The sequence below is a fragment of the Trichomycterus rosablanca genome, chromosome 4, assembly GCF_030014385.1.
Source record: "Trichomycterus rosablanca isolate fTriRos1 chromosome 4, fTriRos1.hap1, whole genome shotgun sequence".
NCBI lineage: Eukaryota > Metazoa > Chordata > Actinopteri > Siluriformes > Trichomycteridae > Trichomycterus > Trichomycterus rosablanca.
Window position 1 is genome coordinate 49,185,192 of NC_085991.1, and position 18,470 is coordinate 49,203,661.

At 42.4% G+C, this 18,470-nt stretch overlaps 1 protein-coding gene across 7 annotated transcripts in view; it reads left to right on the forward strand.

The window, feature by feature from the left end:
• LOC134312466 (adhesion G protein-coupled receptor L2-like) overlaps window positions 1–18,470 on the forward strand; it is a 270,296-nt gene that overhangs the window by 230,891 nt on the left and 20,935 nt on the right. For all 7 annotated transcript variants that reach the window (XM_062994433.1, XM_062994436.1, XM_062994438.1 and 4 more), the window contains 4 exons: window positions 345–436; window positions 3,073–3,241; window positions 6,630–6,758; window positions 13,733–13,829. In XM_062994433.1, the coding sequence (XP_062850503.1) occupies window positions 345–436; window positions 3,073–3,241; window positions 6,630–6,758; window positions 13,733–13,829 (487 nt within the window). The remainder of the gene's footprint in view (window positions 1–344; window positions 437–3,072; window positions 3,242–6,629; window positions 6,759–13,732; window positions 13,830–18,470) is intronic.

The window sequence follows — 18,470 nt, forward strand, 5'->3', positions numbered from 1 at the left end:
TTATTTATTTATTTAATCATTTATTTGTTTGTTTAATTATTTATTTCTTTTAATTTATAAATGTACTTTTATTTATTTGAATTTATTTGTTTATTCATTGTGTTATTTATCTCTTTTGTTTAGTTATATATTTATTAATTTATTATTTTAGTAAATCATTTATTTATTTAGTTTATTTATTTCTTCATTCATTAATTCATTTATACGTCTGTTAGAAATAATTCCACTACTGGAATTAGTAGTCGCTTTGGATAAACACGCGGCGGTAATGATTCAGTGCGCGGGTTCGAGGAGACGGAGGGACGCTGTGTGGTCGGCTCACCTCGCTCTGTGTGTTTTGACAGCTCAATCTGGCCTTCCTGGTGGTGACGATGGTGAAGATGGTGAGGAACTCCACGTCCGTGAAGCCCGACTCCAGCCGCCTGGAGAGCATCAGGTGAGACGCTTCCAGCTTCTTTCATTCTTCCACAGCCATTCAGGTCCAGCTACTACTGGACTAAAAGTATTTGGGCGCCTGAACGTGAGCTAGTCGTTCGTCCCATTTCAGAAACAAATGGTATTAAACTAAACCAGAGTGACCTCTGTGTGATCTATTCAGCTATAACAGCCACTTTTCTGAGAAGCTTCTTACAAGACTTTTGGAGTATGTCTGTGGGAATTTGTGCCTGTTCAGTTGACGTTCCGGCCCATTCGTTTACATCTGCGGCATTTTTAGCAGACGCTTTTATCCGAGCAGTCTAAGCAATTCAGTGTTAGGCCTTGCTCAAGGGTCCAACAGTGGCGACCTGGCAGTGGTGGGCTTTGAACCAGCGACCTTCTGCTTTAGTAGTCCAGTACTTTAATCGGAAGATTGAAGGCTTCCCAGAAAAGGGAACGATTCAATATAAACGTTTCTGACAAGCTCACGCTCAGGTGTCCCAATACTTTTGACATCCTCGCTGGCCGAAGAGAACCCGAGTCTAGCACATGCCTCAAAAGTTTATAGACATCGTAACTTCTGCAGTTGTTCTTTTTCTGTGACTAATATTTGGAACACAGAACTTCTGTCCACCTTGACCGGTCACATTTAAAAGCCACATATTTTCCAAAAGTATTTGGACGCCTGACTATGAGCTTGTTGCAGAAAAGTTGTTGCTCCTTTACTTCAGTTGGAAGATTAAAGGCTTCCCAGAAGAGAACGATTCAATATACGATTCCAAAACGTCTGTCCACCTTGAACGGTCACATTTTAAAGCCACTTCATCTATTCAACGTATTTTCCAAAAGTATTTGGACGCCTGACTATGAGCTTGTTGCTGAAAAGTTCTTGCTCCTTTCCGGCTCATTCGTTTACATCTGCGGCATTTTTAGCAGACGCTTTTATCCGAGCAGTCTAAGCTCAAGGGTCCAGCGGTGGCGACCTGGCAGTGGTGGGGTTTGAACCAGCGACCTTCTGTTTACTAGTCCAGTACTTTGGTTTCTTGGTATTTTCTGATTTTGGTTGATCATGTGGTGCCCTGGTGGTAGGAGCTTCATCATCAGGGTCTGATTCAGTGGGATCTGCATCATCAGCTGATTTGGAATCATTCATAGTCGCCCAAAGTAGTCCGTTGACCTTTGCACTTCTGAGGTGACCAAATCAAATATGTGTCCATTCTCAGAGACCCACATAGGCTATAGCCTAGATCCAGACCCCCCTCTAGGCTCGCAGAGGCCCCCTGGTGGTGAACCACTGCGCTACCTCAATACTGCTGAGATATGAGCAGCCAGGGTTCGAATCTCAGCGGTGCTATCAGCCGATTGGGCATCTGCACGGACACGATTGACTATTATCTGAGGGTAGGTGGGGCAAAACAGCCTAGCTGTTGGTAAGTGCACTATCGGTACACTTATATAGAAATAGGAGGGCTGCGTCAAAAAGGGCATCCGGTATCAAAACTGATCCTCTGTGGCGACGCCTAAATACGGGAGCGCCCGAAGCATGCTTGATGTTCCAGGTTAAAGACTTCGAGGATGTCACCCTTTCTGAAGAGGCTCATGGGAATAATTTTGAGAACCATTAACCTTTTGGAAGCTGCGCTCAGGACCCGCTTGGCCTCACGTAAACGTGGTCCTGGAGCAGCCAGACGTTTAGCGCCGGCCGGTGCCGGTTAAAATGAAGACGTTTTACAGGACAGGGGCGTGGCAGGTGCTTCCAGGCCCCCTGTGCTGCGTAACGGGAGATTTTGTTCGTGTCGTGTAGCTGTAGCGCCGTCCGTCCCGGACAAACACTTCCCTGAATTCCCGGAATTCCCGGAATCTCTCCGGCAGGCGGGGGAGGGTGCGGGGTGTAGGTACAGATTACTGAGCGGATTTTTGTCCGTGTTATTTATGGAGCTTTATGTCCCGATTATAAAGACACTGTAGGGACAAAAGTATGTGGACGCTCCTCGTAATGATTGAATTTAGTCTTTTCTGCCACATCTGTTGCTTACAGCTGTATGAGAAATGATATAAGGTAACATAATGCCAACAGTTTGGGGAAGTCCCCTTTCTCTCTCAGCATGATTACACCCCTGAGCACAAAGCTTATTTATCAGTGCTTTCCTGACTTCACTGACTCTGTTGAATGGGTGGGCACAAGTTCCCACAGGCACACTCCAGTATAAACACTCGCGGTGTTGGATTGAGATTTCTGACAAGCTCACGCTCAGGTGTCCCAATACTTTTGACATCCCTGCAGGCTGAGGAGAGCCCGAGCCTAGCACATAGAGTCAAAAGTTTATAGACATCTGCAGTTGTTCTTTTTTCCATGACTGAATTTTTGGAACACAAACTGCTCTGTCCAAAACATTTAATAGCTACCAGCGTATATGTGATGTACTTAACGAAAAAAGTATTTGGACACCTGACCATAAGCTTGTTGTCTCTCCTTGATGCTCATGTTTTATTACAGTAGGACCCGCGGTTGACCGGGTCACACTGGTAGGTCAGACGTGTTATAAAGTGACCGCTGGCTCTTCGGTGTGACCTCGTCTCTCAGGACCGCATGTCTGTGTGCTGATTAGCCGGTTCTAACAGGACGTGACATCGTTTGCTTGTGTTGTTTTTCAGGTCCTGGGTGCTGGGTGCGTTCGCCCTGCTGTGCCTGCTGGGTCTGACCTGGTCGTTCGGCTTGTTCTTCCTGAACGATTCGTCTGTGGTCATGACTTACCTCTTCACCATCTTCAATACCCTACAGGGGATGTTCATCTTCATCTTCCACTGCCTGCTGCAGAAGAAGGTACGTCAGGGTCACTGAGCTCTCCGGGCGTGGTCGGGGGGAAACGATCACACTGCAGGGTTAACAGTGCGCTCTGGGTCACTGCACCACCACCCCGGATTTATTATATTTTTATTTCATTTTATTTTTTACCATGGCATGTATTTATCGCCACTGTGATATTTATTGACCATTCATTCATTGATTTATTGATTTATTTGTTTATTTATTTTACCATGGCATGTTAACAGTGTGCTCTGGTTCACTTCACTTGCACTCACATTTATTTATTTATTTTTATTTTATTATTATTATTATTATTTTACCATTGCATGTATTTACCTCCACTGTGAACAATCACCTCTTTATCTGAGATGTAGTAATTTATTTATTTATTTTTTTCTTTTGTTTATTTATTTTATTTCTCCATTTATTTATTTATTCTTTTGTTTATTTATTTTATTTCTTCATTTATTTATTTATTTGTTTGTTTATTTATTTATAAATCCTTTTATTTATTTTGTTTAATTCATTTATGTATTTATTTATTTTGTTATTTATTTATTCTTTTGTTTATTTATTTTATTCCTTCATTTATTTATTTATTTATTCTTTTATTTATTTCATTTACTTTTTTATTTATTTATTTTTATTCATTCATTTATTTACTTATTTTTTTAGTTAGTTATTTATTCTTTTGTTTATTTATTTATTTATTTTTACACCATGGCATGTATTTAACTCCATTGTGAACAACCACCTCTTTACTTAAGATTTATTTATTTATTTATCCTTTTATTTATTTTTTGCTTTTTTAATCATTTATTCATTTATTTATTTGTCTTTTTATTTATGAATTAATTTGTTTATTTATTTGAATTCATGCATTCATACATGTATTTATTTATTTTGTTTAGTTATTAATTAAGTATTTATTTTAGTCAATCATTTATTTATTTATCTGTTTTTAAATAATTTATTTATTCATTTATTTATTTAGTCAATTATTTATTTATTTATCTATTTTTTAAATAGTTTATTTATTTATTTATTTATATTCAATTATTTATTTATTCCTTATAGGTCTGTCAGAAATTAACCTGATTGGCTGAGTGAAGGGGCGGGAGTAGGACGGCCGAAGCCTGTCCAGGGTTTTTCCTGATGAAATGAAATACACTATATGGCCAAAAGTATTTGGACACCTAAGACAAATTAATTAAAATGTATTAAAATAGAGTGACCCCTATGGGATCTTTTCAGAGACGGCTTCTCACAAGATTTGGAAGTATGTCCATGGGAATTTGTGCCCATTTAGTCAAAAGATGATAGTGTTTGTATGGCTGGGTGCTGATGTTGGTCGAGAAAGGCTCATTTGATGTTACAGTTCAATCCAGAGCTGTTCAGTGAGGCTGAGGTGCAGATCTTGCTTTGTACACAGGGGCTCAGTCATGCATGAACAGAAAAGGTCCCTCCCTAAACTGTTGCTGTAAAGTTGGAAGCATGTGTTGTTCAGGTGTACGGGACCCGGTCTCGTTTAGGATCTTTATGGTCCTCGGTGGTGTCATCTTTAGACTAAATGGGCACAAATCCCCACAGACATGCTTCAGTCCTGTGAGTCCAGTGATTTTGCTGTTTTAACACAACAGCAAACAAATATGAGGCGCACTTACAGGAGCAGGTGCACCCTATGGTGCGACAGAAGGATAAAGGTGTTAGCCCTTACTGTCCTACAAAGACGTGAACGAGTTTTGTATATTTATACACACACATACATACAAACACACACACACACACGCATATACACACTAACACACACACACATACAGTACAAACACACACACACACACGCATATACACACTAACACACACACACATACAAACACACACACACACACGCATATACACACTAACACACATACATACACTAATACACACACATATATACACACACATATACACACTAACACACATACATACACTAATACACACACATATATACACACACATATACACACTAACACACACATGCATACACTAACACACACACATACACATATATATATATATATATACACACACACACACACATATATACACACTAACACACACACACTCATACATACACACACATATATACACACTAACAACACACACATGCATACACTAATACACACACATACACACTAACACACATGCATACACTAACACACACACACACATGCATACACTAACACACACACACACATATACACACACACACACACCCACACACACATATATACACACTAACATACACACACTCATACATACACACACATATATACACACTAACAACACACACATGCATACACTAACACACACACACACATGCTTAAACATACACACTAACACACACATTTATACACACTGACACTCATACACATACATACATATACTGTACATATACAGTATATATATATACTATCACACACAAACATACACACTAACACACACACACATACATACACACATATATACACACTAACACACATGCATATTCAGTATATGTATCATTGCTTTATCCTGGTCTGGATTGCAGTGGGTCAGTTGTCCTGGATACATACACACACACACATACACATACACACACACACACACACACACACACACACATATACAGTGTATATATCATTGCATTATCCTGATCAGAATTGCAGTGGGTCAGTTGTCCTGGATACATACACACACACGCACATACACACACATACACATACACACACACACACACACACACACATATACAGTGTATATATCATTGCATTATCCTGATCAGAATTGCAGTGGGTCAGTTGTCCTGGATACATACACACACACGCACATACACACACATACACATACACACACACACACACACACACACACACATATACAGTGTATATATCATTGCATTATCCTGATCAGAATTGCAGTGGGTCAGTTGTCCTGGATACATACACACACATACACACACATACACATACACACACACACACACACACACACATATACAGTGTATATATCATTGCATTATCCTGATCAGAATTGCAGTGGGTCAGTTGTCCTGGATACATACACACACACGCACATACACACACATACACATACACACACACACACACACACACACACACACACACATATACAGTGTATATATCATTGCATTATCCTGATCAGAATTGCAGAGGGTCAGTTGTCCTGGAATGACTTCAATGTATCGCAGGGCCTTGACCACACACCCTTCCCCAGACACAGCCAATCATGTATTTATGAAATCGCCAAATCGACTGTCCGACAGCACCTGGGGATTCGAACCCTTGATCCCGCCGGTAACAGGTTAGCGTTATATACTGTGAGCGTAGATGAGCTGACGTGATGTTTTCTGTCTCTACAGGTGAGGAAGGAGTATGGGAAGTGTTTCCGGCAGTCGCAGTGCTGCGGCGCCCTGCCGGTCGACAGCACCCACAGCGCAGGAAAAGCCTCGGCGTCGCGCTCCACGGCCAGATACTCCTCCGCTACTCAGGTGAGGCGCAGGCTTTCACTCATCCCGTTTATTAGCATGCTAGTTTTAAACGCGTCTGTTATGACAGATAACGGATGCGCTCAGGCGCGGCGAGCAGCGGTTCTCATCTTCATAAGTGGTTCTGTGCCTCGGGGGCCGCCGGGCCCTTCGGTCCTGATTTAATAAAGGCTTTTTTAGGGTTTTAATAGTTACGGAGGTGCAAATCAAGAGGAGGCAGAAATACGGAGGAGCGCGGTGGGATAATGGAATCTCTCCACTCCTGAGGGGGCCATAAAATAAGAAACTAAATAAACAGCTCGAATCAGAGGACGAGCATCACCGAGTGTTTCAGCCGGAATCATCCAACACGCTTCATTTCTCACAGATGTTCCGAGTCTGGGAAGCATTTTTCTTTACGACTAACCTGCATCGTTCTGTCGGCTGAATCACAATGAGAAACAAACTTCAAATTCATAATAAAAAAGTGCTTTGTTCACTTGGTGCTGTAGAAACTTCTCTGTGTCCGTAACAACTCGACTAGTTTGACCCCACACACGTCATTTACACAGTAACACACACACACACACACACATACATATACACATATACACTGTATCACACACACACACACACACACACATATATATATATATATATATATATATATACATATATGCACACTAACACAAATACACACACACACATATACACCCTAACACACATACACACACATACATACATTTAAATACACTTACACATTAACACACACACACACATATACACACTAACACACACACACATATACACACTAACACACACACATATACACATACACTTACACACTAACACACACACACACATATACACACTAACACACACACACATATACACACTAACACACACACATATACACATACACTTACACACTAACACACACACACACATATACATACATTTAAATACACTTACACACTAACACAAATACACACACACACACATATACAGTGGGGCCAAAAAGTATTTAGTCAGCCACTGATTGTGCAGGTTCTCCTACTTAGAAGGATGAGAGAGGTCTGTAATTTTCATCATAGCTACACTTCAACTATGAGAGACAAAATGAGAAAAAAAATCCAGGAAATCACATTGTAGGATTTTTAAAGAATTTATTTGTAAATTATGGTGGAAAATAAGTATTTGGTCAATAACAAAAGTTCAACTCAGTACTTTGTAACATAACCTTTGTTGGCAATGACAGAGGTCAAACGTTTCCTGTAAGTCTTCACCAGGTTTGCACACACTGTAGCTGGTATTTTGGCCCATTCCTCCATGCAGATCTCCTCTAGAGCAGTGATGTTTTGGGGCTGTCGCTGGGCAACACAGACTCCACAAATTTTCTATGGGGTTGAGGTCTGGAGACTGGCTAGGCCACTCCAGGACCTTGAAATGCTTTTTACGGAGCCACTCCTTCATTGCTCGAGCGGTGTGTTTGGGATCATTGTCATGCTGGAAGACCCAGCCACGTTCCATCTTCAATGCTCTCACTGATGGAAGGAGGTTTTGGCTTAAAATCTCACGATACATGGCCCCGTTCATTCTTCTCTTTACACGGATCAGTCGTCCTGTCCCCTTTGCAGAAAAACAGCCCCAAAGCATGATGTTTCCACCCCCATGCTTCACAGTAGGTATGGTGTTCTTGGGTTCTTCTTCTTCCTCCAAACACGACGAGTTGAGTTTTTACCAAAAAGTTCCATTGTGGTTTCATCTGACCACATGATATTCGCCCAATCCTCTTCTGGATCATCCATATGCTCTCTGGCAAACTTCAGACGGGCCTGGACATGTACTGGCTTAAGCAGGGGGACACGCCTGGCACTGCAGGATTTGAGTCCCTCTCGGCGTAGTGTGTTACTGATGGTAGCCTTTGTTACTTTGGTCCCAGCTCTCTGCAGGTCATTCATCAGGTCCCTCCGTGTAGTTCTGGGATTTTTGCTCTCCGTTCTCATGATCATTTTGACCGCACGGGATGAGATCTTGACCCCAAGGGAGATTATCAATGATCTTGTATGTCTTCCATTTTCTTACAATTGCTCCCACAGTTGATTTATTCACACCAACCTGCTTGCCTATTGTAGATTCACTCTTCCCAGCCTGGTGCAGGTCTACAATTTTCTTCCTGGTGTCCTTCGACAGCTCTTTGGTCTTGGCCATGGTTGAGTTTGGAGTCTGACTGTTTGAGGCTGTGGACAGGTGTCTTTTATACAGATAACGAGGTGAGGACAGTAGAGCTTCTTAAAGAAGAAGTTACAGGTCTGTGAGAGCCAGAAATCTTGCTTGTTTGTTATTGACCAAATACTTATTTTCCACCATAATTTACAAATAAATTCTTTAAAAATCCTACAATGTGATTTCCTGGATTTTTTTTTTCTCATTTTGTCTCTCATAGTTGAAGTGTAGCTATGATGAAAATTACAGACCTCTCTCATCTTTCTAAGTAGGAGAACTTGCACAATCAGTGGCTGACTAAATACTTTTTGGCCCCACTGTATATATATATATCTACACACACTAACAGACACACACATAAATATATATAGTAATTGTATATTATAGTAAATGTGTACACACACTAACATACACACACAAATATATACACACTCACACACTAACAAACATATACATACATACACACTATACACTATATATACAGTGTATCACAAAAGTGAGTACACCCCTCACATTTCTGCAGATATTTAAGTATATCTTTTCATGGGACAACACTGACAAAATGACACTTTGACACAATGAAAAGTAGTCTGTGTGCAGCTTATATAACAGTGTAAATTTATTCTTGCCTCAAAATAACTCAATATACAGCCATTAATGTCTAAACCACTGGCAACAAAAGTGAGTACACCCCTTAGTGAAAGTTCCTGAAGTGTCAATATTTTGTGTGGCCACCATTATTTCCCAGAACTGCCTTAACTCTCCTGGGCATGGAGTTTACCAGAGCTTCACAGGTTGCCACTGGAATGCTTTTCCACTCCTCCATGACGACATCACGGAGCTGGCGGATATTCGAGACTTTGCGCTCCTCCACCTTCCGCTTGAGGATGCCCCAAAGATGTTCTATTGGGTTTAGGTCTGGAGACATGCTTGGCCAGTCCATCACCTTTACCCTCAGCCTCTTCAATAAAGCAGTGGTCGTCTTAGAGGTGTGTTTGGGGTCATTATCATGCTGGAACACTGCCCTGCGACCCAGTTTCCGGAGGGAGGGGATCATGCTCTGCTTCAGTATTTCACAGTACATATTGGAGTTCATGTGTCCCTCAATGAAATGTAACTCCCCAACACCTGCTGCACTCATGCAGCCCCAGACCATGGCATTCCCACCACCATGCTTGACTGTAGGCATGACACACTTATCTTTGTACTCCTCACCTGATTGCCGCCACACATGCTTGAGACCATCTGAACCAAATAAATTAATCTTGGTCTCATCAGACCATAGGACATGGTTCCAGTAATCCATGTCCTTTGTTGACATGTCTTCAGCAAACTGTTTGCGGGCTTTTTTGTGTAGAGACTTCAGAAGAGGCTTCCTTCTGGGGTGACAGCCATGCAGACCAATTTGATGTAGTGTGCGGCGTATGGTCTGAGCACTGACAGGCTGACCCCCCACCTTTTCAATCTCTGCAGCAATGCTGACAGCACTCCTGCGCCTATCTTTCAAAGACAGCAGTTGGATGTGACGCTGAGCACGTGCACTCAGCTTCTTTGGACGACCAACGCGAGGTCTGTTCTGAGTGGACCCTGCTCTTTTAAAACGCTGGATGATCTTGGCCACTGTGCTGCAGCTCAGTTTCAGGGTGTTGGCAATCTTCTTGTAGCCTTGGCCATCTTCATGTAGTGCAACAATTCGTCTTTTAAGATCCTCAGAGAGTTCTTTGCCATGAGGTGCCATGTTGGAACTTTCAGTGACCAGTATGAGAGAGTGTGAGAGCTGTACTACTAAATTGAACACACCTGCTCCCTATGCACACCTGAGACCTAGTAACACTAACAAATCACATGACATTTTGGAGGGAAAATGACAAGCAGTGCTCAATTTGGACATTTAGGGGTGTAGTCTCTTAGGGGTGTACTCACTTTTGTTGCCGGTGGTTTAGACATTAATGGCTGTATATTGAGTTATTTTGAGGGAAGAATAAATTTACACTGTTATATAAGCTGCACACAGACTACTTTTCATTGTGTCAAAGTGTCATTTTGTCAGTGTTGTCCCATGAAAAGATATACTTAAATATCTGCAGAAATGTGAAGGGTGTACTCACTTTTGTGATACACTGTACATACACAGTATATATACAGTATATACAGTGTATCACAAAAGTGAGTACACCCCTCACATTTCTGCAAATATTTTATTATATCTTTTCATGGGACAACACTATAGAAATAAAACTTGGATATAACTTAGAGTAGTCAGTGTACAGCTTGTTTAGCAGTGTAGATTTACTGTCTTCTGAAAATAACTCAACACACAGCCATTAATGTCTAAATGGCTGGCAACATAAGTGAGTACACCCCACAGTGAACATGTCCAAATTGTGCCCAAAGTGTCAATATTTTGTGTGACCACCATTATTGTCCAGCACTGCCTTAACCCTCCTGGGCATGGAATTCACCAGAGCTGCACAGGTTGCTACTGGAATCCTCTTCCACTCCTCCATGATGACATCACGGAGCTGGTGGATGTTAGACACCTTGAACTCCTCCACCTTCCACTTGAGGATGCGCCACAGGTGCTCAATTGGGTTTAGTCCATCACCTTTACCTTCAGCTTTCTCAGCAAGGCAGTTGTCATCTTGGAGGTTGTGTTTGGGGTCGTTATCCTGTTGGAAAACTGCCATGAGGCGCAGTTTTCGAAGGGAGGGGATCATGCTCTGTTTCAGAATGTCACAGTACATGTTCGAATTCATGTTTCCCTCAATGAACTGCAGCTCCCCAGTGCCAGCAACACTCATGCAGCCCAAGACCATGATGCTACCACCACCATGCTTGACTGTAGGCAAGATACAGTTGTCTTGGTACTTCTCACCAGGGCGCCGCAACACATGCTGGACATCATCTGAGCCAAACAAGTTTATCTTGGTTTCGTCAGACCACAGGGCATTCCAGTAATCCATGTTCTTGGACTGCTTGTCTTCAGCAAACTGTTTGCGGGCTTTCTTGTGCGTCAGCTTCCTTCTGGGATGACGACCATGCAGACCGAGTTGATGCAGTGAGCGGCGTATGGTCTGAGCACTGACAGGCTGACCTCCCACGTCTTCAACCTCTGCAGCAATGCTGGCAGCACTCATGTGTCTATTTTTTAAAGCCAACCTCTGGATATGACACCAAACACGTGGACTCAACTTCTTTGGTCGACCCTGGCGAAGCCTGTTCCGAGTGGAACCTGTCCTGGAAAACCGCTGTATGACCTTGGCCACCATGCTGTAGCTCAGTTTCAGGGTGTTAGCAATCTTCTTATAGCCTAGGCCATCTTTGTGGAGAGCAACAATTCTATTTCTCACATCCTCAGAGAGTTCTTTGCCATGAGGTGCCATGTTGAATATCCAGTGGCCAGTATGAGAGAATTGTACCCAAAACACCAAATTTAACAGCCCTGCTCCCCATTTACACCTGGGACCTTGACACATGACACCAGGGAGGGACAACGACACATTTGGGTACAATTTGGACATGTTCACTGTGGGGTGTACTCACTTATGTTGCCAGCTATTTAGACATTAATGGCTGTGTGTTGAGTTATTTTCAGAAGAGAGTAAATCTACACTGCTATACAAGCTGTACACTGACTACTCTAAGTTATATCCAAGTTTCATGTCTATAGTGTTGTCCCATGAAAAGATATAATGAAATATTTGCAGAAATGTGAGGGGTGTACTCACTTTTGTGATACACTGTATATACTCACACACATATACACACTAACACATACACACACATATACACACTCACACAAACATGTACATACACATACATACACTAACACACACACATATATATATATACACTTATATACATATACCGTATATAAATACTCACACACATACACACACACACACATATATATATAAATACACACACACACACATACACACACATATACACACTAACACACACACATACGACTACTCGTTTTTCCCTTAATCTTTTAGTCATACCCAATTCCCTGATTGTATTTCACCTCCAGTTCATTTTTCTTTTTTTTTTAATAATTTTTTCTACCTTTTTTTTTTTATTTGTTTTTCTTTTATTTGTACACTTTTGCAAAAACACTGTGGGTTTATTTATTTATTATATATTTATTAGTCTTTATTTTTGCTAATAATGAGAGATGCAGCAGCTCTGCTTTAATCCACCCAGACGGCTACACCGGTATTTTTGCACGTCTGTGTTAATCAGACTTAATGAAACTTCTGAAGGAACTTGTTTTTGGCTGATTGTTGGTAGTCGGGTTGCCAGCGAATGTAAAATCGATCGAGAGTGGGATTTATTTTCAGCACGAGCAGATTAACTGGCTTTAATAACACTTTTAACAAATCAGTGGTGGATTATCAGCGCCGGGGCTTTTTTTCATGTCTTTACAGCTCCGGCTGTCTGGGGCGATTAATTATCAGCTGTATTTTTATGAAATTAAAGACCGACCTTGAGTTTGTGTAAAAGATTCTGCGTGATTCACACAGCGGCGGCTCGTTATGAGCTCTGAGTGCAGAGTAACGACGTGATGATGGACACGTGGTGTTATTATTTCTCCTCGTAGCTCTCACTGCTCACGCCGGATCTTAATATGAATTTTTGTAATGTTGTGTGGAGCTCGATTTCGCCCCCACAGGACCGGAGGTTGTGAGGCGTGGAACATAACCATCTCTGTTACCTTCTGCTGCTTGTTAATTAGCACGACTTTAACACTGGTGTGTGTGTGTGTGCAGAGTCGAATCAGGAGGATGTGGAACGATACGGTGAGGAAGCAGTCAGAGTCCTCATTCATCTCCGGAGACATCAACAGCACCTCCACGCTAAATCAAGGTACGCGCTGAACCCAGACGCTGAGGAGAGAGAGAACGAGCGTGTGTGTGTTTATGCTAAGTTTAACCTGGATACGCGTTTGTATTTGGCTAATATTTCACCTGGATGACGGGTGACCTTTACTTCTGCGGCGCTGCTTGTTCTTCCTGGGTTTAGGAGTCGCCTCAGCAGATCGTTCTGGTCCGAGTACCTGAAGTGGCGCATTTTTTATCCGTTATTTGTATTTTTATCCGGGGTTTGGGACCCGCACTGAGAGCGCACTGACAGGGCCACGTCCCAACAGCCAGGTTGTTAAAGGATGCACTCGTACAAACTTACCCTGCAAAATAAAATTCATGCGGTTGGATTGCTTGTACGATGGTCACTTATTTACATAACTGACCTTACTTGGGCCAGTCGGGGACATCCAAATGGACTGCATGGGGCCCGGGGGCCATACAGTGTCCAGGCCTGGTCTCAATTCTGGACAGGATTGCATGCTGGGACAATTCACCTCTCCTGAATCCTGAATCCCAGTGCGACTCTCAGAAAGTCTCTGGGTCTGTCTGAAAACCTCGTGATCTCTCCACACGGACGTATTTTACATCATCCTACACTCCTGAGAAGAGGGCGTGTCTAAATCCTTAGATTCCTTAAAACGCTCCTACTGAGGCGCCTTAATTCTGAGTGATGATCTGACTAAATAACGAGGGAGCGTCCGACGCTGCCTCAGCGCTGAAGATCAATCCCAGCATTCAGTGCGGCACAACTTTCCTCACAAAAAATGACAAACATGGCGGACGAATATATGTGGAGCAACCAACAGAGTTCTTTATAAATGTAAATAAATTCTCATTGATGTTTAATCTGTATAAAGGTGTAATTACACAAGTGTCGTTTATTTGTAAATTCGGGCTCGTCAGGGACAGTTTATGGTACAGGGAGAGAGACGTTGGCTGGCGTGCTAGTGGGTTGTGCCGCCTCAGCACATTATTTTGAATGGCCTGAGGCTAACTGTGTTAGCTTAGTACGCTAAAACTGCGGTGACGTAATTGCCGTAATCGCTGTCTAAGTGGTGCATCTAATAATCTGCATTAAAAGTTTGGTGTCTGATTAGAATCCTCTCGACTGAGGCAGCTGATCAGGTAGGTAGTAGGCAGCAAGGCAGCTCACTAGGTTTTAGGTTTTCACAAGAACTGTAGCCGTAATCGATAGAGCTGCTTTGATTAAATACAGAATAATAATAGGGACAGTAGTAGCTCAGTGGTCAAGGTACTGGACTAGTAATCAAAAGGGTTGTCACTGTTGGACCCCTGAGCAAGGCCCTTAACCCTGAATCGTTCAAACTGTATCCAGAGCTCCTGCTAAATGCCACAAATCTAAATGTAAAGATCTTATTTTGGGCAGTTGTAGTCTGGCGGTTAAAGTACTGTACAAGTAATCAGAAGGTCATAGGTCCAAGCCTCACCACTGCCAGGTTGTCACTGTTGGACCCTTGAGCAAGGCCCTTAACCATCAATTGCTTAGACTGTATACTGTCACACTATTGTAAGTCACTTTTTGATGGTCTTGGTTCTACTTCAGTGCATTTCTTCACCCAACCGCCCTCTTGGATCCTCTTAAAGACCTGTGGGTGGCAGCTTTTTTAGTTCCACAGCCCCCCAAACTCTGGAATTCTCCTCCACCATCTTTTACTTTAAAAGATACGAACTAAAAAGGTTCTTCTTTATTGCATGTTATTTGTTTTTTTTTATGTCTGAGCTTTGATGTGTCCTCTTCTCTAATATTTACTTTCTAAAGCGTCCTTGGGTTTGTGAAAGGTCTTATTATTATTATTTTATTAAAACTCAGCCAGTATATCACTAATTAATTGAAATTCACAGACCAGCATTAAACAAACTTCATACAGAGTGCTATTGTTGTTTTCTTTGTAGTCACATGACCTCATTTCCCGTTTTCCCCATGACACCTTTGCTAACGAGATTATAATTATATGTGTATTCCAACATTTTTGGGACGAAGTGGAACGTTCATCTGTTGACTAAACAGGCACAAATTCCCACAGACAGTGGGGACAGACAGTATTCAGCTCCTCTGTATGAACGCCCGTGCTTTAGGAACAGATCATCCACTGGACACACACACTGGACTGAGAAGGTTTTTATTTATGATCTTTCTCATTCTATCCACGTTTATCTGATACAGCCGGAATTAAAAAGCTTCCTTCATTAAGATTTTAAAGCATTAAGCGTCTACAAGATTCGACTTTTTATTTTACCTGCAGACGAACCACGTGAAAACATGTCAAAAGACGTAAAAAGGTTCGAACGTGTGAACAGAAGCCGGGAAGGACGGACGGACGACGTCTTTATCACGTCTGTCGGACGGTCAGAACGATGCTTTTAGTCTCGGGCTGGTGAGGCTCCGCGATGCATTTAGAAACGGACTGATGAATTATTCAGAGCCGGCGAGAGCGTCGCGGATGATCAGATGATGTTCACAGACTCATCCCTATTTCTCTCCACTGCTGCAGACCTCCACTTCAGCGTGACTGACACGCGCCCCCTCGACACGTGTGCAGTAGCCGAGGCGGGTTCATATGGGACTCAGTCTCTCACACGGAGTCACGCACTGATCTCCATAGACCACTGAAGTCGTACGCCATTCTGTAGTCCTCGTTATGCCCATATTTGGAGACCCGGGTCTAACTCAGATTTCCTATGGGAAAAATGAACGGGGTTTTCAAAAAAATCGACTCTAACGCATCCTGTGCTAAATAAACATGTTCAGAACCCTGTAAGTTTTGTCCTGTGTACATTTTTCTCCTGTACATCACTGGATCCTCTGAATTACGAGGTTGTTAAAGGGTCGTAATACTAATAATGCTACACGAAAGCTAACGCTACTGCGCATTAATTAGACGTCACTAAACTACAACAACCAAAACAATGGAACGAGCGGCTCGCTTTTGGTGAGTACAATCAAAGGCGTAACACCCGACCGTCCTCGCTTTCTACTTTAATGTAGCTAGCTACTAAAAATATAAAGTAAAACTTGTGAATATCACTCCACTGTTACTCTGGTGAATCGCGCTGCTTCGTGCGGTTATTTAAGAGGCTTATACAGGGTGGGCCATTTATATGGATACACCTAAATAAAATGGGAATTGTTGGTGATATTAACTTCCTGTTTGTGGCACATTAGTATATGGGAGGGGGAAAACTTTTCAAGATGGGTGGTGACCATGGCGGCCATTTTGAAGTCGGCCATTTTGGATCCAACTTTAGTTTTTTCAATGGGAAGAGGGTCATGGTTTTAACGTAACTTTATTCTTTCATGAGTTATTTACAAGTTTCTGACCACTTATAAAATGTGTTCAAAGTGCTGCCCATTGTGTTGGATTGTCAATGCAACCCTCTTCTCCCACTCTTCACACACTGATAGCAACACCACAGAAGAAATGCTAGCACAGGCTTCCAGTATCCGTAGTTTCAGGTGCTGCACATCTCGTATCTTCACAGCATAGACAATTGCCTTCAGATGACCCCAAAGATAAAAGTCTAAGGGGGTCAGATCGGTAGACCTTGGGGGCCATTCAACTGGCCCACGACGACCAATCCACTTTCCAGGAAACTGTTCATCTAGGAATGCTCGGACCTGACACCCATAATGTGGTGGTGCACCATGTTCGACTGATGCCACTCTCCAGTGACATGCGGCGAGTGCTACGCTGTGGGCTCTTGCTGAATGAAGCTAGGACAGCCACTGATGTTTCTTCATTAGTCACAGTTTTCATGCGTCCACATTTTGGCAAATCCAACACTGAACCAGTTTCACGAAACTTGGCAAGCAGTTTGCTAACTGTAGCATGGGAGATGGGTGGTCTCGTAGGGTGTCTTGCATTGAAATCTGCTGCAATGACCGGGGTACTGCGTTCACCAGACATCAACACAATTTCTATCCGCTCCTCACGTGTTAACCTCTGCAACATGTCAATGGCTGTAAACAAAGAGAAGCTTGTAAATAACTCATGAAAGAATAAGGGTACGTTAAAACCAAGCACACCATTGTTTTTCTTGTGAAATTCTCAATAAGTTTGATGTGTCACATGACCCTCTTCCCATTGAAAAAACTAAAGTTGGATCCAAAATGGCCGACTTCAAAATGGCCGCCATGGTCACCACCCATCTTGAAAAGTTTTCCCCCTCCCATATACTAATGTGCCACAAACAGGCAGTTAATATCACCAACCATTCCCATTTTATTTAGGTGTATCCATATAAATGGCTTTGAACTCGATGCGGCTTCCTTTAGGCACAGAGGGCGCGTGATGGTCTCGGCCCTTCTCGGCCAGCGCCGTCAGTGGGAGGGCATCTGAGATGACTAGAAGAAGAGATTTGGCTAAAGGACAGGGTCAGAAACTTGACTGTCCCATATGTTTTGTGGTTCTAAGCTTTCAGGACAGATTTTGGTGGTATTGGGATGGGCGTGGTGGTATTGGGAAGGGCGTTGATATATCAGGATGGATGTGGATACAGTGAAGCTGAAATGAAAGCTGCTCCAACATGTGCTTCAGTTTAACTCTTTGATCTTCATCCTGATCTTGATGGATCCAGCTTTGAAGTTCACGGATGAGTTCCTGTAGCAGGACGGACAGATGAA